This window comes from Chiloscyllium punctatum, chromosome 45 (assembly GCF_047496795.1).
Source record: "Chiloscyllium punctatum isolate Juve2018m chromosome 45, sChiPun1.3, whole genome shotgun sequence".
In the NCBI taxonomy this organism is placed as follows: domain Eukaryota; kingdom Metazoa; phylum Chordata; class Chondrichthyes; order Orectolobiformes; family Hemiscylliidae; genus Chiloscyllium; species Chiloscyllium punctatum.
This window is the reverse complement of record NC_092783.1, coordinates 63,466,860-63,492,672: the sequence shown is the minus strand read 5'-3', so window position 1 is coordinate 63,492,672 and position 25,813 is coordinate 63,466,860. Positions and strand designations below refer to the sequence as shown.

General features: G+C 43.5%; 1 protein-coding gene across 3 annotated transcripts in view; it reads right to left on the bottom strand.

Moving 5' to 3' along the window:
* Positions 1 to 25,491, bottom strand: part of LOC140467511 (protein FAM72A) — a 30,470-nt gene extending 4,979 nt beyond the window's left edge. The window contains exons 1-3 of one of the 3 annotated variants that reach the window (XM_072563934.1): positions 23,478 to 25,488; positions 18,106 to 18,183; positions 4,597 to 4,721 (exon numbers count right to left, since the gene is read on the bottom strand). In XM_072563934.1, the coding sequence (XP_072420035.1) occupies positions 4,597 to 4,721; positions 18,106 to 18,183; positions 23,478 to 23,623 (349 nt within the window). In that variant the 5' untranslated portion in view covers positions 23,624 to 25,488. Of the gene's footprint in view, positions 1 to 4,596; positions 4,722 to 18,105; positions 18,184 to 23,394 lie in introns of all 3 variants that reach the window. The other 2 variants (XM_072563935.1, XM_072563936.1) reach the window with 2 other exon arrangements.
* Positions 25,492 to 25,813: the final 322 nt, after the last annotated feature.

Sequence of the window (25,813 nt, the reverse complement as noted above, 5' to 3'; positions counted from 1 at the left end):
ATGACTCTTCTTCTGTTTCTCCCTTCACAGATGCTGCCAGCCCTGATGAAGTCTCCTATGCTTTCTGCGTTCGCCCTGACTTCTCTAGTCTATCGTCAAAACTAAAGTTGCTCATCCTTGAAACCATTCACACAAACATCATCTTCACTCACTGCAATGCATTCACATCATTCCTACAGTGTTGCATCCAGAACTGTAAACTAAACATTTCAGATACTGCAAAGGATATGGGTCTTGTCAATGTCCCAGCCCCAGCAATAGTACTCAAGACTGGTGCTGCAAAATAGGCTATACCCCATCTCCAAGCTACCACAGTATAGTTCAGCTACAACACTGACAACTACCTGACAATGTGGAAAGTTTCCCAGCTAAGTCCTGGGCACCAATGCAGGACATATCCAACCTGGATAGGTACCACCCTATACGTTTCCTCATGATCATCAGCAAAGTGATGAAAGGGATCACTAACAGTGCAAAGGAATATCTTCCTCACTGCCTGTCAGTTTGGGTTCTGTCAGAACTACTCAGTCCTGACCTCCTTTCAGTCTTAATCCAAACACAGACAAAAGAGATTAATTCCAGAGATAAGAAGAGTGTGTTCACGACCATTCTAACTTCTCAGATGCTGAAGCAGCTGTATCCACATGCAGCAAGGTCTGGACAATATCCAGGCTTGACATAATAAATGACAAGTAATCTTCCCGCCACATAAATACCAGGCAATGCCAGAAACTGAATAGGGCCAGCTGTAGCAATGAGAACAGGCCAGAGGCTGGGAAATCTGTGGCAAGTAACTTCCGATCTGTCTTCACTATGCGTCTCTATATCTGTAAGGCACAAATCAGGAACGTAATCAAATCCTCTCCACTTGATGGATAGGTACAGCTCATAGATACATATAAAATCAGAGCTGGAGTAAGCAATTCAGCCTCTCTATCATTACTGTTAAGAATCTTGACACATCCAAGACAAAGCAGCCTACTTTATTGGCATCCCATCCACCACTTCTGACATTCACTCATTTCACCATCATTGGTCACACATTTACCATCTACTAGATGCACTGCAATCCCTCACCAAGGCTCCTTTGACAGCACCTTCCAAACCTATGACCTCTACTATCTATAAGGATATAGGCAGGAGATGAGTGGGAGCACCACCAAATACAAGTCCCCTTCCAAGCCACACACTCTTCTGACCTGGAACTACATCACCATTCTAGGCCACAGCTGGAGTAATTGGTGCTCTCTGCACTATATGAAGGATATGACTGAACTAGAAGGGGTACAGAGGAGGTTCACCAGGATGTTGCCTTGGTTGGAGAATTTTAATTATGAAGAAAGGCTGGATACACTTGGGTGGTTTTCTTTAGAGTAGAGAAGGCTGAGTGAGGACCTCATTGAAGTGTACGGACAGGGTGGATAGGAGGTAATTGCTCCTGCTAGTTAAAGGTTAATGAGGGAGCATAGATGGGCCTGTTGAGTGCTGACAACTCTTGTGACCATAACTGTATGACCATCCCTTCATTGCTGCTGCATCAAAATCCTGGAACACCCCAAGGGGTGCAGTACTTTAAGAAAGCAGCTCATCACCTCTTTCTCCAGATCCAGTAACATCCACAGTCCTTGAGTGAATACAAGTGGTCAGGCTCTCTAATGCAGTGAATGTGTGGTTAAGGTATATTTAGGCAAAGTTTTCCAAGGAGAGTTGGATTAGCAACTGAAAACAAATTCTAGAATTGCAGCTAAGCGGTTGGGAAGTGCAACAAATTCAATTTCTCTTGCAGAGAGCCAATGTTGAAACAACAGGTCAAAAAGCCTCCTTCCATTATATAACCATTCTAAGATTACTGCATATGATTGTCACAGCATGCTGCCCATTGTACTTACCCATCCCACTACTGATTCACCACCCTTCAAAATCCTACCCTAAGATACCTCATTGGTCTAAAATCTGAAATCCTAATCCAAGTTCTGCCAGTTTACCTGTGTATTATCCAGTTCCAAAAATGCTTGTCCATTCCCTCATGCTGAATCATTTATGACAAGGACTTCAGCTATTGTATCCAAACTGCAAAAAGCTCTCTCCTATTTTGTTATGCCATTAATTTAAAATTTTATTTAAGCATAAACAAAGGCCCTCTTCTAAAAAAAAATTCATTTCAATTACCAGGAATTCATTTTTTAAAAATAAAACTTTTGGGATCAATTAGAATGAACTGCACTTTCGAGCTGAAATCCTGCAAAACCAGACTTTTTTTAAAAAAAGATTCTGAAGGTGCTCTTTAAAATAAAACGGAGTTCACCTCTGAGACATTGCCCAAAGATCTTTAAATCCACATGGAATTCACCCACATTCAAAGAAAAACACTGCTAAAGCTTTGAGAGATTCAGGCCATTTCCTTTCGCTCCAGCCAAGCCTGGCATTCCCTTCAGTTTTGCCCAAACATGGGCATACCTTCTTTTTTGAAGTAGTAGGTCCAGACTTTCATTTTAACAGATAGAAACTCTTGGTTTCTCCCACTGACTACCATCTACAACTTTGACTGATCTTGTAATTCAAGATCTTAGAGTCATAGAGATGTACAGCATGGAAACAGACCCTTCGGTCCAACCCGTCCATGCCGACCAGATATCCCATCCCAATCTAGTCCCACCTGCCAGCACCTGGCCCATTTCCCTCCAAACTCTTCCTATTCATATACCCATCCAAATGCCTCTTAAATGTTGCAATTCTACCAGCCACCACCACATCCTCTGGCAGCTCATTCCATACACGTACCACCCTCTGTGTGAAAAAGTTGCCCCTTAGGTCTCTTTTATATCTTTCCCCTCTCACCCTAAACCTATGCCCTCTAGTTCTGGACTCCCCGACCCCAGGGTAAAGACTTTGTCTATTTATCCTATCCATGCCCCTCATAATTTTGTAAACCTCTAAGGTCACCCCTCAGCCTCTGCGCACCAGGGAAAACAGCCCCAGCCTGTTCAGCCTCTCCCTATAGCTCAAACCCTCCAACCCTGGCAACATCCTTGTCAATCTTTTCTGAACCCTTTCAAGTATCACAACATCATTCCGATAGGAAGGAGACCAGAATTGCATGCAATATTCCAACAGCGGCCTAACCAATGTCCTATACAGCTGCAACATGACCTCCCAACTCCTGTACTCAGTACTCTGACCAATAAAGGAAAGCATACCAAATGCATTCTTCACTATCCTATCTACCTGTGACTCCACTTTCAAGGAGCTATCAATCTGCACTCCAAGGTCTCTTTGTTCAGCAACATTCTCTAGGACCTTCCCATTAAGTGTATAAGTCCTGCTAAGATTTGCTTTCCCAAAATGCAGCACCTTGCATTTATCTGAATTAAACTCCATCTGCCACTTCTCAGCCCATTGGCCCATCTGGTCCAGATCCTGTTGTAATCTGAGGTAATCCTCTTCGCTGTCCACGGCACCTCCAATTTTGGTGTCATCTGCAAACTTACTAACTGTACCTCTTATTCTCACAACCAAATCATTTATGTAAATGACAAAAAGTAGAGGACCCAGCACCGATCCTTGTGGCACTCCACTGGTCACAGGCCTCCAGTCTAAAAAACAACCCTCCACCACCACCCTCTGTCTTCTACCTTTGAGCCAGTTCTGTATCCAAATGGCTAGTTCTCCCTGTATTCCGTGAGATCTAATCTTAAAATTTTTTTTTTTTTACATGCAGTTGAGTATCCTCCCCAGACAGAAGATCTCGGTTAACTCTGGGTTACAATTTATCATTAATGTCTGCCATTAGGCACAACTCTTTATTGCCAATCTGCAATAATGTAAATGTAAATGTGAAGGTTCTGGAGTTGCTTCGCAATTCTGTAACATCTGACAGAAAAACAGATGAAGCTCCAACATATTGCAATTCTGGTTGATTGATTGCTGTAGAAACACATCTCATCCATAACATCTTTAGCGAAGGATACCTGCCATTCTTACATGGTCTGACTTATGTGACTCTAGACCCATTGCAACACAGTTAACTTTTAACTACCCTCTGGTCAATTATAAAAAGGGGAATGTTTCCAAGTCAGCAACACCCACCCCGATGAATGAATTTTTAAAACAACTACTGACATATATCAACCCAGACTGGGTCAGTCAAATATTCGACCTGGGGCAAAGGGGGTGATTCTTAACTACCCTCTGAAAGGGCCTAACAAGCCACTTAGTTGCATAAAACTGCTGTGAAGTCGAACTAAGGAATGAAACCAGACCACCTCACATTGAACTAAACACTGGAATTACGTTATATGGCCCTATCACCATCTAAATAGGAAAGAATTCAAATAGATCTAATCTACACAAAATTTGGACACTGTGGTTGTCATTTCATCTCAGAGTGCAGCAGTTCATAAATACAGCTCTCCACTATCTTCTCCAGCAATTAAGAATGGGGAATAAATGCTGGGCCACACATCCCATGAACGAATTAAACAAAAACCCCCAATATGAAACAGGCCATCAGCTCCCTGCATTTATATAACACTAATTGTCTGGACAATGGAGGTACTACACTGCAGTTTTTCAGACTCAGCTTAATAAAATGCTTACCAGAGGAATCCAATCTATTGACAGCATAGATCACCTGGCTGTGAAACATCCAGAAATGGCCATTGTTACAGGAAAGCAAACATGGCTTGCATGGAACAACCACATGGTAGCCAACAGCATTACCACTGCAAATGAGAGAAAAGGCGATGATTGTAAAAGAAATGCTTTAACAGCTGCCACTGCACAGAATCCTCCTGAAACCACAAATTGCCCAACTCCCTTATACAAAACAGTCATGAACTTCTCGTGAAAGAAAATTGTAATCTAACACAGATTTACTAGATGAGTAGAGTACAATTTCACGAGTGTACTTAAGCTATTGTTCATTGCGTAGACTTATGCAATACTAAGCCACACAGATCAGAAGGCTTCAGTCATAAAGGGTATGTCGATTCAGCTAAAGTTCCAGTTCCACATTAATTTATTTCTGCTAGCTTATTCTCAGAACAAGATCAGGATATGTTGTACTGAGTCCCATAGATGAACAATCTTCTAGCATTCCCAAATGAAAAATGAGTGGAATGCTACAATAACTAGTAGGCCTGGAAGTGAACTACCAAGCCACCAGTACAATCAGCATTTTAGCAGAAAAAGGGATTAAAAATGCATAGCAGACTGAAAGATTGCTTTAAAAGAAGGATTTATAGCTGGAGAAAGAAGTTTAAAGATGTAAGGGATCATGTAGTGATTGTAATGAGGTTAGACAGGTGGACCTCAAAACAAGAATTCCTTGATTGGGCTATGTTAACAGCCCCATTCAGGGAGCCCTGGCTGATTGGTATAAACAGGAGTTCTGCCAGGATGCCAAGAGGTCCGAGTAGTCTGGCAGTCATTTCCGAGATGTCTTTGATGTAGGGGAGAGTGGCTAGGGTTTCTGGATGGGTTTTGTCTGCTTGTTTGGGTTTGTTGCTGAGAAATCAGCAGATTGTTTTCATTGGGTAGCCATTCTTTTTGAATGCACGGTATAGATGATTTTCAAGCCGTAATGAGATGCTGAGACACCGTTTGGTTTGTAGGATTAACAATGCAACCAGGCAAAAGCACCTACTAGCTGAAGCCCAAATGGACTTAGGCTTTGTCATTAGAAAATGCAGCAAGTGGACCATGAGTTGTAGGGTATGCCGGTGGAAGAGGATAGCCTCACCAGGCCGACTGAGCTTGGAGGACATCACTGGAGTGATGCATAGCCACACTCGGGACATATCTTGAACAAAGGGCCTCTAGGTCAGCCCACACCAAAACACAACTAAGCCTCAGACCAGCGGTTAATATTTTCTTCAGGATCCAGGCCAGCAAGCCATTGTCATTGCAGACAGTACACCAACTCGAGACAACAAGAGAGGCCCCCGGGCCTGAACTGAGTAAGACAACTCATAGGCCGGCACCCAGGAGAATGCACATCCCAGAAAGCGCACCTACATCTGGCTTGGAACTGTTAATTACTTAGCAACATCCAGATCAGAACCAAACAAAATAAGTGTCTGATTAAATGGCCACCTAGTTCTAATCGAGGTTGATACCAGGATGGCTGTATCAGAATCAGTGAGTACGGAAGAAGTTTCAGCTAGACTGAGAACCTATAGCAGGGAACCTTTACAGATTAAGAGTACAATTTTGGTTCCACTCTCGTATGAGAAGCAGCTGGTTCAGTTACCACTGACTGTAGTAAATGCCTTGAGTCAAAGCTTGTTGGGTGAAATTGGTTGAGAGGAAGATTCACCTTAATTGGCTCAACATTTTTCGATTCGAAAATGGCTGCCTGAGTGAAGTCCTAATTAAATACCCAGAGGTTTTCTGGAAGTTCCAGGGACTATGAAAGGATCCAAGAACCAGCTTGCGCGTTGACCGGGAAGCAATGCCATGATTCTGCAAGGTCCCACCCTGTGCCTCACAGGGAAAAGTCGGGGCAGGAATCCGGACGCTGGAAAGCAAAGGAATCATCAAACAGTCCAGTTTGCAGCATGGGCACCACCGGTCATACTGATTGTGGAGCTGAACAAGTCGATTCACCTTTTATGGGGACCTTAAACAAACGGTAAAACGCTTCCCACAACTGAATAAATACCTCATCCCTCGCATAAAGGACTTGTATGCAAAAGTGGCAGAGGAGCAATCTTCACAAAGCTGGACATGAGCCATGTGTACCTGTACTTGCAATTAGATGAGGATTCCCAAAGATTGCTACAATTAATAACCATAAAGGTTTACATCAATATACGAGACCACCATTTGAGGTATCGTCAGTGTGTGACATTTTTCAGCAGATGATAGAGAACATTTTATAAAGTCCACCCCAGGCTGCAGTTTATCTGGATGACTGGCTAATAACAGGGAAGACCAATAAAAAGCAATTAGAGAATTTGGATATAGTCCTTAGACATTTCTCCAAGGCAGGCATTTGCCTTCAAAAGGGAAAAATGCATGGTCCAGGCACCCCAAGTGGCCAACCTGGGCTACAGCATTATCAAGACTGGACTACACCCGTTGGAAGATAAAATGAGTGTCCAGGTCTTTCTTTGGATTGGCAAATTATTACAGAAAGTTCATATGTAACCTGCTGTCCATCTTGGCACCAGTATGACTGCTTTTGAAAAAGGGTCAGCCTTGGAAATGGTCTTGTAGCCAAGACACAGCCTTTAGAGAAGTGAAGCAGCAATCATCATCTAAGATGTTGGCACACTGAGATCCCAAGCAAGGTCTGGTGCTGACATGCAATGTCTCCCTGTATGGTAGTGGGGTAGTTTTGGCTCACAGATGGCGGGCTGAAACAAGAGGGGCTGAAACAAGAGGGGCTGAAACAAGAGGGGCTGAAACAAGAGGGGCTGAAACAAGAGGGGCTGAAACAAGAGGGGCTGAAACAGCACTTCACAGCGCAAATATAGACAGGTAGAGAAGGAAGGTTTGGTGTGAGAAAGTTTCACCAATACCTTTCTGGACATAAATTTGTGATAGTAATAGACCAAATCCTCTGAGCACAAGACTGTGCCAGTTTGACCCGTAGCTTCAGGTCAAATTCAGCAGTGGGCTCTTATTCTAAATGCATACAATTACAAGTTGGAGCATTGTCTGGGAGGCCAAGTAGCAAATGCCTTGAGCCACCTCCTGATGACACATACACCGCCAATGGTTTTAAACTTTCTGGACACCCTTTCAGCTACCGCTGACAGTATCAGACCATGGACACAGGAAGATCTCGTCCTGACAAAACTAACATAGCTGGTGTTTACGGAGTAAACAAAAGGACCATCACAACCAGAATTAAAACTTTTCTGCACCCAGTGAGACCAGGTCACAGTACAGGACAGCATGTTACTATGGGGAGTAAGAATGAACTGTACCAGGAAAGCCAATGACAGACACAAGACTCCTCTAAATGAGAGAGACTATTTATTTCAGGAGATGAAGTTTGGTGCCGAAACCACAGAAATGGCCCTGCATGGGTGACAGGCATGGCAACTAGAGGTCAGGTGCCATGACACACAACGTTTGGATGGACGAGGTAGTCCTGAACAATACATGAATCATATCAAAGCCGCAAACTCGCAAACATGGCAGAACAGCCGGAAAGGCTGTTGGAACTCATGGGGTCTCCCACCCTGTCTGATCGAAAATACCTCAGTCTGGAATGGACACAGCAGATGTCCAGCCTTGATGCATTTAGCACCTCAAGAAAAAAAAATGACTTTCTTCTGAGACACCCTGAGTGCAGGAGTCAGGCTATGGTCCAACATACACTGTTCAGATCAGAGGCAGAGTTGGAGCAACCGGGCCCAGTGCAAAAATGCCCCAGGAATGGCTACAAGAATCAAGAACAAAGTACAGCAACAGTACAGTCAGCCCTCTAAGCCTGCGCTAATCCAAATCCTCTGTCTAAACCTACTTTAAGTAGTGCGGGGGAAAAACTGGAAATTTAAGAAGGAAGTTAAAGAGAAAGTGAGAATAAGAGAAGTTAAGAAAGACAACAGAATCAACGGAGCAGAAAACTCAAGAAGGGATCATACAGTATGGTCAAGTAAACTAAGAATTGATAGGAAGGGTGAGGGGAGTAACAAATTAAAAATATTATATATGAATGCACAAAGCATAAGAAATAAAGTGGATGAGCTTAAGGCACAGTTGGAAATTGGGAGGAGGTACAATGTTGTGGGGATAACGGAGACATGGCTTCAAGTGGACAGGGCCTAGGAAACGACTGTTCAAGGCTATGCGTACTATCGAAAGGACAGACTGACAGGCAGAGAGAGTGGGGTGGCCCTGTTGGTGAGGAATGATATTCAGTCCCTTGCGAGAGGGGTCATAGAATCAGGAGATGTAGAGTCAGTATGGATAGAGCTAAGAAATTCTAAGGGTAGAAAGACCCTGATGGGAGTTGTCTACAGGCCCCCAAACAGTAGTCTGGATGTTGGGTGAAAGTTGAATAAGGAGTTGAAATTAGCCTGTCATGAAGATATTACTACAGTTGTTATGAGGGACTGCAACATACAGGTAGACTGGGAGAATCAGGATAGTACTGACCCCAAGAAAGGGAGTTTGTGGAGTACCTCTGAAATGGATTCTTAGAGCAGCTTGAGCTGGAGCCTACCAGGCAGAAGGCAATTCTGGATCTGGTGTTGTGCAGTGAACCGGATTTGATCAGGGACCTTGAAATAAGAGCCATTAGGAGGTAGTGACCATAATATGATCAGTTTTAATCTGCAGTTTGAGAGGGAGGAGGGAGATTTGGAAGTGTCAGTATTGTAGTTGAACAAAGGGAACTATGGAGCTATTAGGGGGGGAGTTTATCTGGATTTAATTTTATTTTATTTTATTGATTTTATTGAGTTCAATGGTTCAATACCCTAGCAGGGATGGCAGTGGAACAACAATGGCAGGTATTTCTGGGTATAATGCAGAAGATTCAGGATCAGTTCATTCCAAAGAGGAAGAAAGATTCTAAGGGGAGGCAAGGGCAGCCGTGGCTGACAAGGGAAGTTAAGGACTGTATAAAGATAAAAGAGAAGAAGTATAACATAGCAAAGATGAGCTGAAAGCTGGGAAACTTTTAAAGAGCAACAGAGGATAACTCAAAAGGCAATACTCGGAAAGAAAATGAGGTATGAAGGCAAGCTGGCCTAAAATATAAAGGAGGATAGTAAAAGCTTTTTTAAGAGATGTGAAAAGAAAAAAAAAAAATGGTTAAAACAAAAATGGGCCTTGAAGACAGGAACGGGTGAATTTATGATGGGGAATAAGGAAATGGCAGAAGAGTTAAATAGGTACTTTAGATCTGTCTTCACTGGGGAAGACACAAGCAACCTCCCAGATGTAATAGTGACTGAAGGACCAAGGGTAATGGATGAACTGAAGGGAGTTTATATTCGGCAGGAAATGGTGTTGGAGAGACTGTTAGGTCTGAAGGCTGATAAGTCCCTGGGACCTGATGGTCTACATCCCAGGGTACTGAAGGAGGTGGCTCTAGAAATCATGGATGCATTGGTAATCATTTTCCAATGTTCTTATAGATTCAGGATCAGTTCCTGCAGATTGGAGGGTAGCTAATGTTGTCCCACTTTTCAGGAAAGGAGGGAGAGAGAAAACAGGGAATTATAGACCAGTTAGCCTGACATCAATGGTGGGAAAGATGCTGGAGTTAATTATAAAAGACAAAATTACAACTCATTTGGATAGCAGTAACAGGATCGGTCAGAGCCAGCATGGATTTAAGAATGGGAAATCATGCTCGACTCATCTTATGGAATTTTTTTGAGGATGTAAATATGAAGATAGACAAGGGAAAGCCAGTGGATGTAGTGTACTGGGACTTTCAGAAAGCCTTTGAAAAAGTCCCACATAGGAGATTAGTGAGCAAAATTAGGGCACGTGTTATTGGGGGCAAATCATTGCCTTGGATTGAAAATTGGCTGACTGACAGAAAGCGAAGAGTAGTGATAAACGGGTCCCTTTTGGAATGGCAGGCGGTGACCAGTGAGGTACTACAAGGTTCGGTGCTGGGTCTGCAGCTGTTTACAATATACATTAATGATATAGATGAAAGTATTAAAAGTAATATTAGCCAATTTGCTGATGACACAAAACTGGGTGGCAGGGTGAAATGTGAGGAGGATGTTATGAGAATACAGGGTGACTCAGACAGGCTAGGTGATGTTTCTTGGATGCTGACTGACCTCCTGGGTGCTCCTTACAAATTCTGCCCTATCTCGGCCTCTAACATTAAGTGAATCCCAGTCAATGATGGGAAAATTAAAATCATCACCACTCTGTTGCTCCTACATCTTTCCATGATCTGTTTACATATTTGTACCTCTATCTCACGCTCGCTGTTGGGAGACCTATAGTACAGTCCCAACATTATTACCACACCCTTCCTATTTCTGATCTCTGCCCATATTGCCTCACTGCTTAAGTCCTCCACAGACGTATGACCCAAACTTAAAAGGGGAGGGATGTAGTGTAGTAATAAGGTTAACCAGGTGGACCTTATAGAATATGAATTCCCTGATTGGACCAGGTTAACAGTCCCAATCAGGAAGCCCTGGCTAACAGATATAAACACATGTGTTAGCATTGCCCTTTGACGTGAAGGGCACTGCTCGTCACTGGCCACTCGGGTGTTTTCCTATCTTCCTGGTGGTGGAAATTGATTAAAGATTCGTACACTTTGTGTCTCTCACTGTGTCTCACACCTGCACACACACACCATGGGTGCTGGGGGAAAAAAAAAATAAGCACTACCGCAGTTAGGCGATAGTGTGGGGGAAAAACAAACAACTAGGAGTTGTTTTGTGAAGTGCATAAAAAAAGAAAAAAAAACAGGAGATTATCACACAGCATTGCCCTTTGATGTGAAGGGCACTGCTTGTCATTGGCCACTCGGGTGTTTCCTTTCTTCCTGGTGGTGGAAATGTGAATAAAGATTCGTGCACCTTGTAAAAGAAAAAAAAACAAAAAAAAAAGGAGTTTGGGGATTTGAGGTTAAAAAAGAAAAAGAAAAAAAATAGGAGGGAGCATTGCTCTCTGAGGAGGGCACTGCTCGTCACTGGCCACTCAGGTGTTTCCTTTCTTCCTAGTGGTGGAAATTTGAATAAAGATTCGTGCACCTTGTGTCTCTCACTGTATCTCACAGTTGCACACACACAACATTGGTGCTGGGGAAAAAAAAAGCACTACCACAGTTAGGTGGGAGTGTGGGGGTAAGAAGAAAAAAAGAAAAACAAGCAAAAGAAAAAAAAATGAACAGAAGCGTTCACTCAGAGCTGGCTCTGAGGGAGCTGGATCAGTGTCAAGGACTCTCCACCTGTAAACCCAGGGTGACTGAGTGACGGGATATGGCCTCTGTGTAGTTATTTCATATTATCTGTCCCTAGTTACCCCTTGAGAAGGTGGGGGTGAGCTGCCTTCTTGAACCGCTGCAGTCCATTTGCTGTAAGTAGATGCACAAAGCCCTTCGGGAGGGGATTCCAGGATTGTGACCCAGTGAAGAAATAGTGATATATTTCCAAGTCGGGATGTGAGTGGCTCGGAGGGGAGCTTGCAGGGGCTGGTGTTCCCAGTATCTGCTGCCCTTGTCCTTCTAGATGCAGAGTCCCACAAAGAAAGATGCACTGTCCCACCAATCATCACAGGACATGCTCCAGGGGGAGGGGGGAGGTCTCAGGCTCATTGGCGACGAAACCTGTCAATCTGAATGACTACATTCAAAATAGCAATCCGACCCACGCACTAAATAATCCCACCACCCTGTGGCCGAACACTTCAACTCCCCCTCCCACTCCACCAAGGACATGCAAGCCCAAAAAAAACGAAAATAAATAAACATGTGTTATTTGATGTGAAGGGCACTGCTCGTCACTGGCCACTCGGGTATTTCCTATCTTCCTGGTGGTGGAAATTTGAATAAAGATTTGTGCACCTTGTGTCTCTCACTGTGTCTCACACCTGCACACACACAACATGGGGGCTGGAGGAAAATAAGCATTACCACAGTTAGGCGGTAGTGTGGGGGTTTAAAAAAAATAGGAGTGTTAGAGGTTCTGTTTGCTCAGACAGCTGGCTCTGAAGAAAAAACACGTGTTGGAGAAGTGGGCACTGCAGGGAGTGGAGTGCATCATTTCCCTCTCCAACTCTATTTTGATTTAATCCCTGCCCTCCCCTTCACTGTTTGATCACACAGGTGAAGGACACTGCTTGTCACTGGCCACTCGGATGTTTCCTATCTTCCTGGTGCTGGAAACTGAATAAAGATTCATGCACCTTGTGTCTTTCACGGTGTCTCACACCTGCACACACAACATGGGTGCTAAAAACAAATAAAAAATAAACACATGTGTAGAGATGGCTCTGAGGGAGTTGGATCAGTGTTAAGGACTCTCCATGTGTAAATGAAGACTGACTTGGAGACGGGATACCAGCCTCTCTGGAGTTATATCAATACTGTTACCAGGCAACAGATCCCACCTTACCCTAACAACATCAAAATCTGATCCAACTTGATCAGATGCCTTAAAAATACACTTTTTAAAAAAAATAAACACGTGTAAGAAGTCCTGTTCACTCAGCTGGCACTGAGAAAGCCAGACCAGTGTCAATCTATGCACATCTAAATAAAAAGTGTGACTTAGAACATAGAACAATACAGCACAGAACAGGCCCTTCGGCCCACAATGTTGTGCCAAACTTCTATCCTAGATTAAGCACCCATCCATGTACCTATCCAAATGCCGCTTAAAGGTCGCCAATGATTCTGACTCTACCATTCCCACGGGCAGCGCATTCCATGCCCCCACCACTCTCTGGGTAAAGAACCCACCCCTGACATCTCCCCTATACCTCCCACCCTTCACCTTAAATTTATGTCCCCTTGGTGATCGCATACCTGGCTCTGTTACTTCAGTTCAGAAAGAACACTCAGTCAGGGCCAGATTGGTAAAGACTCTGCCACCACTATGTGGGAATGGGGGAAAGGATTGGGTTTGAGGAGAGAGATGAAAAAATAGGAGGAGCAAAGTGAGAAAGCATAAACTCTTTCACTCAGGGAACTGAAAGATCCAGGATTGGAGAAGAATATAGCAAGGCCACTGGGAAACTCAATTAGGATGATTTTAAATTCAATGCATTACACAAAGAAGCTCATGTAAGTTGATGAGAATAGGGGCAAAGGTCTTTGGGCGGCTGTGCTCTGCACAAGTTAGACTGATGAACTGTAGAGAACATTAGAAAAATATAATCTAGAAGGGATGAAAATTAATGGTTTCAATGATTGTGGAGCTGAAATGTGTAGAAATAAAAATAACACACTCAGTTGTAGATGAGATGTTGGGGTCGAAATGAAATCCATCATCGGACTTATTGGAATTGGCTTTGCACAAACTGGTCATATTTGATTACCCACCTCTGCACTTCTATGAACCAGACATTTAAAAACTATATTAATCAAATGTTTTCTTTCCTTCCATTGTCAAAATTAAGGGAATTAAAGGCATTTAGATCACAAGCTTATTGCTCACTTTCATTACTCAAACATTTGATGATAAAGCTCTATTAATGGTAAATATATGAAGTTGGTTATTAATATGACTACAATGTTTTTATTTTAAAATACATAGATTATTTATGGAAGCTGTAAAGTAGGACATTTAACAATGAGAAAGCATCATTTGAAAAAGGTACCTGTGGAACCAAGAGCTGAAGTCAGCTGGATAGAAACATACTACAGACTTGAAATGATTCGGGAAGAAGGTTAGAGCGCTCCAGACTGAACAAGCAAACAAAACAAAACGGAATTTAAAGTGAATAAGAAATTGTTAGAAATATGCAGCTTGTCTGGCAACACGTGGACTGACAAACAGAATGAACGGTTCAGGTCAGTGACCTGCAGTGATTTTGATGAAAGGTCATGGACTTGAAGTATTAATATTGCTTCTCACAGCACAGATGCTGCCAAGCCTACTGAGCATTTCCAACATGTTCTTTTTTCAGATTTCCAGCATCCTCAGCGTGTTGCTTTCAAACAATATGAGTAGTTATGGTTGTAGCCTAGCAACTGATGTGACATACTTCCTCAGGTGGGACACTCAAAACTAAACACAATATTCTAATTGCCATCTGGTCAAAGATTTGTAATACTAAACTTCTTTGTTGTTGTATTCTACAATCCTATTTTCAAAACTGCATTTTATTTGGAATCACAAGCACTCTTACTCAGGTAGCCTGCTCCTAGTAAGGTTACAGAGAGAATAAGTGAATGATTGGCCATGATGGCTTAGCCCAGGCTGCTCTGGGAAGCGAGAAAGGGGGTTGCTAAGCCGCTGGCGAGGATATTCGCCTCCTCACTCTCCACGGGAGTCGTACCGGAGGATTGGAAGGAGGCGAATGTCGTTCCTCTTTTCAAGAAGGGCAATAGGGAAATCCCTGGCATTTACAGACCAGTCAGTCTTACGTCTGTGGTCAGCAAAGTTTTGGAAACAATTCTGAGGGATGGGATTTATGACTATTTGGAAAAGCATAGCATGATTAAAGGCAGTCAGCATGGCTTTGTGAAGGACAGATCATGCCTCACAAATCTTATTGAGTTCTTTGAGGAGGTGTCAAGACAGGTCAACGACAGTCGAGCAGCAAATGTGGTGCATATGGATTTCAGCAAGGCATTTGATAGGGTTCCCCATGGTAGGCTCATTCATAAAGTCAGGAAGTATGGGATAGAGGGAGATTTGGCTATCTGACAGAAGGCAGAGAGTGGTTGTAGATGGACAGTATTCTGCCTGGAGGACAGTGTTGACTGGGGTCCCGCAGGACTCTGTTCTTGGGCCTCTGCTCTTTGTAGTTTTTATAAATGACTTGGATGAGAAGGTTGAGGGGGTAGGTTAGTAAATTTGCAGATGACACAAAGGTTGGACGTGTCATCGATAGTATAGAGGGCTACTGCAGGCTGCAGTGCGACATTGACAGGATGCAGAGCTGGGCTGAGAAATTCCCTCGTTTCCAAAACTTTGCTGACCACAGACGTAAGACTGACTGGCCAGTGATTTCCCTATTACCCTTCTTGAAAAGAGGAACAGCATTTGCCTCCTTCCAATCCTCTGGTACGACTCCCGTGGAGAGTGAGGAGGCAAATATCCTCGCCGGTGGCTTAGCAGATGGAGTTCAACCTGGGTAAATGCGAAGTGATACATTTTGGAAGGTCAAACTCAAATGCTGAATATAGGATGAAAGACAGGATTCTTGGCAGTGTGGAGGAACTTGGGTGTGCAAGTACATAGATCCCTCAAAGTTGCCACCAAAATGGATAGGGTTGTTAAGGAAGCAAATGTGGTGTTTTGGCTTTCATCAATGGGGGGATAGAGTTTAAGAGCCGTGAGGTTTTGCTGCAGCTCTACAGGTCCCTGGTGAGGCCACACTTGGAACATTGTGTCCAGTTCTGGTCACCCTACTATAGGAAAGATAGAGGGGCTTTGGAGAGGGTGCAAAGAAGGTTTACCAGGATGCTGCCTGAACTGGAGGGCTTGCCTTATGAAGAAAGGTTGAATAAGCTCGAACTTTTCTCTCTGGAGAGGAGGAGGAAGAGAGGAGACCAGATCCAGGTGTACAAAATAATGAGGGGAATAGATAAGAGTCAATAGCCAGAGACTTTCCCCCAGGGCAGGATTGACTGCTACGAGGAGTCATAGTTTGAAGATATTAGGAGGAAGGTACAAAGGAGATGTCAGAGGTAGGTTTTTTTACACAGAGTTATGAATGCATCGAATGAGTTACCAGTGGTGGTGGTGAAGCAGAGTCATTAGGGACATTTAAGTGATTGCTGGACAGGCACATGGATAGCAGTAAGTTGAGGGATATGTAGGTTGTTACTATATTATAAGCATGCAGTGAAGAAAACTAATGGCATGCTGGCCTTCATAACAAGAGGAATTGAGTATAGAAGCAAAGAGGTCCTTCTGCAGCTGTACAGGGCCCTGGTGAGACTGCACCTGGAGTATTGTGTGCAGTTTTGGTCTCCAAATTTGAGGTAGGACATGCTGGCTATTGAGGGAGTGCAGCGTTGGTTCACGAGGTCAATTCCCGGAATGGCTGGACTATTTTACGCTGAAAGATTGGAGCGACTGGGCTTGTATAGACTCGTGTTTAGAAGGATGAGAGGGGATCTGATTGAGACGTATAAGATTATTAAAGAATTGGACACTCTGGAGGCAGGAAGCATGTTTCCGCTGATGGGTAAGTCCCGAACCAGAGGACACTGTTTAAGAATAAGGGGTAGACCACTTAGAACAGAGTTGAGGAGAAACTTCTTCACCCAGAGTGTGGTGGGTGTATGGAATGCTCTGCCCCAGAAGGCTGTGGAGGCCAAAGTCTCTGGATACTTTCAAGAAAGAGTTGGATAGAGCTCTTAGGGATAATGGGATCAAGGGTTATGGGGATAAGACAGGAACAGGATGCTGATTGTGGATGATCAACCATGATCATAATGAATGGTGCTGGCTCGAAGCGCAGAATGGCCTACTCCTGCACCTATTGTCTATATTTTAGATTAGGATTAAATCTTGGCCCAACATCGTGGGCCAAAAGGCCTGTTCTATGCTGTACTTTTCTATGTTTTTTGGTTAGCACACCATTTGAAATTCTACAGATTCTTTAGTGCTCGCCTAAGCAGCAGACAAGAACTTGTTGAATATCTTTTTTGAAAAATGGCAATTCCACCAGGGTACGCTCCCTCACTGCACTGCAACAGATCAAAACAATATGATCAAATCTATGGTGAGATTTGAACGCTCAATGTTTTAACAGAGTGCAAAATGACACCTAAAAGACATTAAAGAAAATGGGTCATGTGAGGGAATATGGATTGTTTTTTGCTGGGTTAACATGAGGAGATAAGGAATGTAGACAAATGGACGAATAAATCAGCCATGATCTAACTAAATGGTGCAACACGTTTCGGGGGTTAAATGGTTTTTGTTTGCCTCGGTGGTGGAATTCTACCTCAGCAGCAGGATCTGCTAGCTAACTCATTCTGGAACTCAAGGATACAAAATGACAAGTAGGGTCTGGAAATGCCAAGGCTAGGAGGGTAGGTACCGGCAAGGGTACAGTGGATCTCGCTAAAGGCAGGAGTAGCCAGTGATGGTGACTGCCCAAATATGTCCACAAGGAAGCTCCCTCTGCACCCCTCATCACGACCCCAGGGTTCAGCAAGCAGTGTCTCCATGCAGAGGTACCCCCGCCATCCCTTCCCCCCGATGAAAGTCAGTGGAAGAGGAAAGAAACCCTAAATTGGGAATTTAAGTGATTCAAATAGGTTTCAGGTGGCAGTACATCTGCTATTTTTACCACTGCTGGCAAAATGGTACAGAAGTGGGAATACACTACCAGCTGCTGCCTTCCCACTTCTCAGTCCTACAGAACAGTTACTATTGCTGTCGGTTAGTAGTTCTTAACATGAGTCAAGCAGAATTTTGGCATTCATTCTTCTATGGCCATTCACTTACAACTTCTAATTAGAGATGAGAACACACTTACCATTTTAAACATGCAATGTCTTTTATTTTACATTTGCAGCTTTCTGTGAGGTAACAATTTCCAACAAAGTCCACAGCCCTGTAATTTAGAACAAGTCAGTGTGAAAGAATAGCTGCAACTTTCGTCATTCAGCAGCACGAGCCCCACAACAATAAATGGCCCAAGAGGGTGATCAGCATCAATACAGAAACCAAAGCAATGCACCACCATCTGGTATTTAATTTTTCCCTTTCGGTAAATCGCTGGAGGGCAATTTGGGTGCCTTTATTGTTTCTGCTTTAGAATTTAAGCCCTAACTACCTTTAACTGCCCTCCCTAAAACATGTTCGACAACCTGTTCAGACATGTTATGACGACTCTGGAGCAGGTGGGACTTGACCCCCAGGCTTTCTGGCTCAAAAGTAGCGATGCTACCACAAGAGCCCACAGGTGTCTTTACTGACTTAGTGTGTAGGGTTCTTGTTTCTGACTGCCAGCAGCATCCTTTTCTGTGGCTTTTAATAGTGTGACATTTGATCTGCATAGCTGCTTCAGCTGCATTAACTTCTTCAAATTACCCATACAAAGGTAAGTAATTTGGAGAGATGCCAGATGGCTACAATTGCAATGTGAAGCATACCTGGGTGAGGAGCAAGAAAATTGCAGATCATTTGCATTTTGGTGATAGTACAAACCTCGACATGGACTTTTTGGGTCTGCAGAGACACTGTACTTTGCTGACAGGCAAATTGTGATCAGGGCCTTCAAATCAAGACCACAATCTGATGTTATATGTTATGGAAGGGGGTGAAATGGGTTTGGATTACTTATTACTTTGGTGAGTTCCTTAGCATGCAACTCTCATACCTATTATGCTATTCCAGTCATTTGCTTTGTCTCCAGCACCACCTTTTTTTGTAATTATCTCTTTGCCTCATTTAATCAGATTATAGATCATCCCTTCACTTATTATTCAGCTGTTGTCACTTTACTCACACCATCTGACACTCTTGATCACTTGCAGAGACTTATTATTTGGCTTGTCAATACTCCACTCACACCATTTGTATGATCTTTTGATCTCTCTGCCTATAAATTATGTGCCTGTATACTTCTCTCTCACTTCAGCTGATGAAGGGACAATGCTCCAAAAGCTTGTGATTTCAAATAAATCCATTGGAGTATAACCTGGTGTCATCAGAGTTCTGACCCTGTCCACCCCGGTCCAACCCCAGCACCTCCACATCATTATCTGCACCTTGCCTGGAACATAGACTATGCTGTAGTTACTTTCAACCCAAGCCTGCATCGTTGTGTGCATTGAAGGCATTTCAGAATTCCTTTCAATTCCATTACCAAAGGTTTCTGTTGCACCTCAACCAGGAATTTCAGTCCCATGAGGTATTTTCAAGTTTTTCACAATTTCCTGTCACAGCTGATGCTTCCTTCTCCTCGGTTGCATACCATAGTTCATTTGCTGTCAACGGTCTCAAAATAAAATAGACCCATTTTCTTGTTCCTTTGGCTTGTACTTGGATAAGGTCTTGTTCCTAACCCTGTGGATGATACATCTGCAGCTATTGTCATGAATAAAGCCAGACTAACAGGCTAAAACATCAATCTTCTCAAAAGTTGCAGTTCCTGACTCCAATTTCTTCAAACCTACTCATGGGCTGCATAAGATGGAATAAACTTTCCCAGTTTATTAAGGTTGTATACAAATGAAGTTGTGAAATTCAGGAGGATCAGAAACTCTGCATGATAATGAAATGAGCAAGGTCATGTGCCTTAATATCACTCACCTGGGCATATACAATGCTCACGACTAGGCTCCATATTAACTCAAATACTTTTTTTAAACAAAGGGTTACCTATATTGACATAAAAAAGCACATCATCGATGCTAATCATGCTAATTATAGGATCTCCTGTCATTCTTATCTCTCAGGTTTGGAGGTGGAGAGGTAGAAATAAATATCAGAATTGGTACACATGGTACAGGTCATTCTGCTATAACGTGATAGGTGTGTTCCTCTGCAACCTTGCACTGTAGAAAATCACGCTGGAGAAGATTGCTAACAAACAAAAATTGCTATACCTGTTCAGTAGAAAGTTTGCATTATCCAAACAATGTCTAGAATTCAATGATTGCGTTATAGTCAATTCGCACTGACATGACGCGTGTTATAGCAAAACGACTTGCAAATAGTTTCCATGCAATTGAAATATATTATAAAATCAAGGAAGACACATAAACAAGCAAAATAGACAACTGGAATCACAGCAGCTCAGACTGAGTAACTGCCCCACTGATAATAATCTGTGGTCACTTAGAGGAAAGCAGACCTGACTAAGACCAAGCAAACAGTTAGATTTAGTTCTGATTTCAGAACTTTAAATGAATCTAGCTCCCTCAAAAAAAAAATCAGGAAGCACGATATTTTATGTGAATCGGAAATTCCACAGAAAATTGTTGATTACATGTATTCTGTTTGTTTATAGGATTCCCTTCACAATTGGAATGACCACAATGTATCAGACAATATTTTGGTCCCAATAGAACACCCATGGGATCTCCGATATCAGGGTTCTTAGCAGAGGCAGTAATACAGAGACTTGAACAAACAGCTCTGCCAACCATTCAACCCAAACTTTAGGCCCGCTACTTGGATGGCACCTTTGTCATCACTAAACAAAACAAATTAGAGGAAACTTTCAAGACCATCAATAATACCCTTACTGGCATAAAATTCACTAAAGAGGAGGAAAACAACAAACTGCCATTCCTAGATGTCACAGTAGAACAAACAGCCAATGGGAAACATCAAACCAGCGTCTCCAGGAAAACACCACATATAGACCAAATACTGAACTACAGAAGGAATCATCCCAACACCCACAAATGAAGCTGCATCAGAACATTATTTCAATGAGCCACCATACACTGCAGCACAGAGGAACTCACACAGAGCAGAGGAAAATCACCTACAGTGTATTTAAAAAGAACGGGTACCCAATGGACACAATCCACTGATTTCTCAGCAACAAACCCAAACAAGCAGACAAAACATGTCCAGAAACCCTAGCCACTCTCCCCTACATCAAAGACATCTTGGGAATGACTGCCAGATTACTCAGACCCCATGGCATCATGGTAGCCCACAAACCCACCATCACACTAACACAGCAGCTAATGAACTTGAAAGACCCAATACAGACAACGAGCAAAACTAATGTCATTTACAAAATACCTTGCAAGAACTGTACCAAACACTACATTGGACAAACAGGCAGAAAACTAGCCAGGATACATGAACATCAACAAGGCACAAAAAGACATGACCCACTCTCACTAGTATCCTTACACACAGATAAGGAAGGACACCACTTCGACTGGGACAACACATCCATCCTAGGACAGAGACACGCACAAGAATTCTGAGAAGCATGGGATTCCAACCGGAACGAAACAAACACAGACTTGGATCCCATTTACCACCCCCTGAGAAAAAGAACAGGAAATTATGTCATTTCTTGTGGTGATGTCATTGACCCAAGGAACCCTAAACACACATAGAAAAGCAGGCCATGCCACCAGTGCTTCATCCGGAGGCTGTCTGATGATGTTACCTAGCATGGTGAGGAAACATCTGAAAAGAAACCTTCCAGCTCAGTGAGCAAACCTACATCCAGAACCTCAATCTGAGCTACAAATCTTAAAACTCATTGAATGAGATTGCTAGCACATTACTCAGCTGGTAAGTGACATGCAACAGGAATCACAATTGAAACAAATTCCTTCCCACATACACGTTTTCCAGTAGATATTTGACAGAATACCCATCAGAAAACGGAATATTGTTAGATAGCTTCCACTCTAATTTTCTGTGGGTGCTGAGAGTGATACTAACCAGGCAACTTAGTAAGTCTGTTTTGTGTAATGTTGCTCCTAGTTTGGAAGGAACAGCCATCTCCAAGCCATTAAATGCATCATCCATAAGTTTCTAAAGCAGTTCTGATCAAGCTGGTTAGCAGAAAATAATTTAAAAGGCTTAGATTTATATAGTACCTTTCATGACCTGAAATAATATTTAAACGTAGTCAATGTTAAAATGTAGGTTATGCGGCACCTATTGGTATACTACAAACTTCCACAAACAGTGTTGTGATAATGTCTGGATAATGGTTTGAGGAATGATCATTGGCCAGGATACTTGGGAGAACTCTACACTTCCAATAATGATACAAGATATTTCATAGCAGACAGCAGATGAAGTTTTGATTTGACATCTTGTCCAAAAAAACAGAAGTGCTCCTGGCAGTGCATCACCCCCTCACTGAGTGCCAACCTAGAGTTTTGTTCCATTTCTGGACTGAAACTTAAATCCACAACCTTCTGACTCAAACAGGTAGCTGTTGTTCCCCACAGCTGATCCAGCTCCATTATTTTAAATGCGCCATTCCATAATATTTCCAGTATATAAACAGGGCATTTAATTCAGCTTAGTCTATGCCAGTGTTATTGGACAGCAGCCTCTCACCCTATCAGCCCATCCTCCTATCCCCCTTACTCCCTCATGTTTTAGAGTCATAGGGCTGCACAGCACAGAAACAGAGCCTGCAGTCCACCTCAGCGATGTCAAACAGATATCCTAAATTAATCTAGTCCTATTTGCCTGCATTTGACCCATATCCCCTAAACCATTCCTATTCATATAACCATTAAGATGTCTTTTAAATGTTGTAATTGTAATCACCTCCACGAGTTCCTCTGGCAACTCATTCCATACATTCACCATCCTCTGCGTGAAAAAGTTGTCCCTTAGATTCCTTTTAAATCTTTCCCTTCTTACATTAAACCTATGGCCTCTAGTTTTGGGCTCCCCCATCCCAGGGAAAAGGCCTTGATTATTTTACTCTATTCATGCCCCTCATGATTTTATAAACCTCTATAACGTGACCCCCTCAACCTGCAATGCTCCAGGGAAAATAGCCCCAGCCTCTCCCTATAGGTGCAACCCTTGCAACATATTTGGAACTTTTCTCTGAACCTTTTCAAGTTTCACAACATCTTTCTTTAAGCAGGGAGACCAGAAGTCAATGTCCTTTACAGCTACAAACTCCTATTCTCAATGCACTGACCAAAAGGCAAGCGTACCAACCGCCTTCCTCACTACCCGCAACTCCACTTTCAAGTAAATATGAACCTGCACTCCAAGGTCTTTGTTCGGCAACACTCCCCAGGACTTTACTGTTAACTTATCCAGATTTTCCCTTCAAGGAAGTCGATACCCAGCTTCACATACTCACCATTCTCCACTAAACTGCAGGCAGTTGGAATCCTGTAAGAAAATAACAGACAGAGCTGGGCGATATGACATCCTGCTCCTTACCTTGTGGGAGGGATGTCAGTGGAATAAAGTTCCACGTCTGTGTCAGCAAGGAGCACTGCCTTCATACCCCGGGCACACAGCACATTATCACAGAACTTGCAACACAGCAAATTCACCAGCTTGTTCTTAAACGTCAGCGTCGACATCTCCGACTTCTCTCGATAACGACCGGATTTAAATTTCAAAAATGCACTTTCAAATGTGCGCCTCTGATCTTCAGCAGCTACAATCCAACCCGAGCACGACTGGTGTAGAATCAATAAATACAATCATTCACACGGTTTCTGGCCGCACAGGAGTAAAACTACTCTTGAAACACTCCACTGTCGCTTGTCATTTGTTTTTAAACACACTTTACTTTCAATCTCAGTTCGCTATCATCAAACTTTCGCCGTGAATTAAATATTCAGAGAGTTAACTTTCATTCCCCAGCTGTTGACTTGGTCTGTTCTGTACCCTGCACTCACTGGCTGGTTATCTTTATAACTCCAGACAATAATGCATGTTTAACCAATCTCCCTATCCCTGGTTAACCGGGTGTCCCTGGATCTCTCTAGTAACAGCTGTTCTGTGTTCACAGTGCCACTGTCCAACACTCAGAGCCTGCCTCTCATGCCTTCCTTCGCTCTCTGCATCTCTGTAACATTTAACTCCCTCAGACTACCTCCAAGTCCCTCAGAGTACACTGAGTGCTCTTCAATCTCTCAGTTTACACTAACTGACTCCTCTAACCCCTCATATACACTGCCTGGTGTACACCGAATGTCCCAGTGCCCCAGTATACACTGTCTGGTGTACACTGACACCTATTCCCCCAGTATACAAAACCTGGTGTACACTGACTGTCCCAGTCCCTCAATATACACTGCCTGATGTACACTGACTGTCCCAGTCCCCTAGTATACACTGCCTGGTGTACACTGACCGTCCCAGTCCCCTAGTATACACTGCCTGGTGTACACTGACCGTCCCAGTCCCCTAGTATACACTGCCTGGTGTACACCGACTATCCCAGTGCCTCAGTATACACTGCCTGGTGTACACTGACTGTCCCAGTCCCCCAGTATACACTGCCTGGTGTACACTGACTGTCCCAGTCCCCCAGTATACACTGCCTGGTGTACACTGACTGTCCCAGTCCCCCAGTATACACTGCCTGGTGTACACTGACTGTCCCAGTCCCTCGGTATACACTGACTGTCCCAGTCCCCCAGTATACACTGCCTGCCCCAGTATACACTGCCTGGTGTACACTGACTGCCCCAGTATACACTGCCTGGTGTACACTGACTGTCACAGTCCCCCAGTATACACTGCCTGGTGTGCACTGACTGTCACAGTCCCCCAGTATACACTGACTGTCCCAGTATACACTGCCTGGTGTACACTGACTGCCCCAGTATACACTGCCTGGTGTACACTGACTGTCCCAGTCCCCCAGTATACACTGCCTGGTGTACACTGACTGTCTCAGTCCCCCAGTATACACTGCCTGGTGTACACTGACTGTCCCAGTCCCCCAGTATACACTGCCTGGTGTACACTGACTGTCCCAGTCCCCCAGTATACACTGCCTGGTGTACACTGACTGTCCCAGTGCCCCGGTATACACTGCCTGGTGTCCTATTCCCCTCAGTGTACACTGACTGTCCCAGTATATGACTCTGTGACCAGTGCTCTTTGCCTCAGGCAGTGCTGTCTCTCCCTCTAAGCCCCGCCCCCTCCGGCTGACCGTTGGTTTCTGGAACGCTCGCCCAGATTCAAATTCACACTCGCTCCTTATTGGCTGGTGAAGGCCGCGGCCCTGATTGGTTGGTGGTGATCCCTTTAAATACCGCGGTTGAGGGGGGTTTGGGTTTAAATGCCCGAGCTCGGAGGGTCAGGCACTGCCTGTGATTCAGGAAAGTCACAGTTAATGGTTCAGGTTCACTGAGCAGCTCTCAGAACCGCACCTGAAGCGTTAACTCTGTTTCTCTTCACAGATGCTGCCAGACTCGCTGAGCTTTTCCGGCAATTTCTGTTTCTTTTGTTTATGTTTTTTTTTGGTTTCTGATTTACAGCATCCGCAGTTCTTTCTGTTTTCAATTTAAATCCCGTCGGGTAATGGGCATGTTGCTGGAATCCCGGACAGACGGAGTGACTTTGTGAGAATTACAGCTTCAAATCAATAACTCTACAGCCACTAATAACGTTAAAATGTTGGAGCTTTTTAAACATATCATTTCACTTATTTAAAAAATCTGCAGCTCCATAGAAAATGTATTCTGTAGAAGGTTCACCAGACCCGAAACGTTAACTTTGATTTCTTTCCACAGATGCTGCCGAACCTGCTGAGC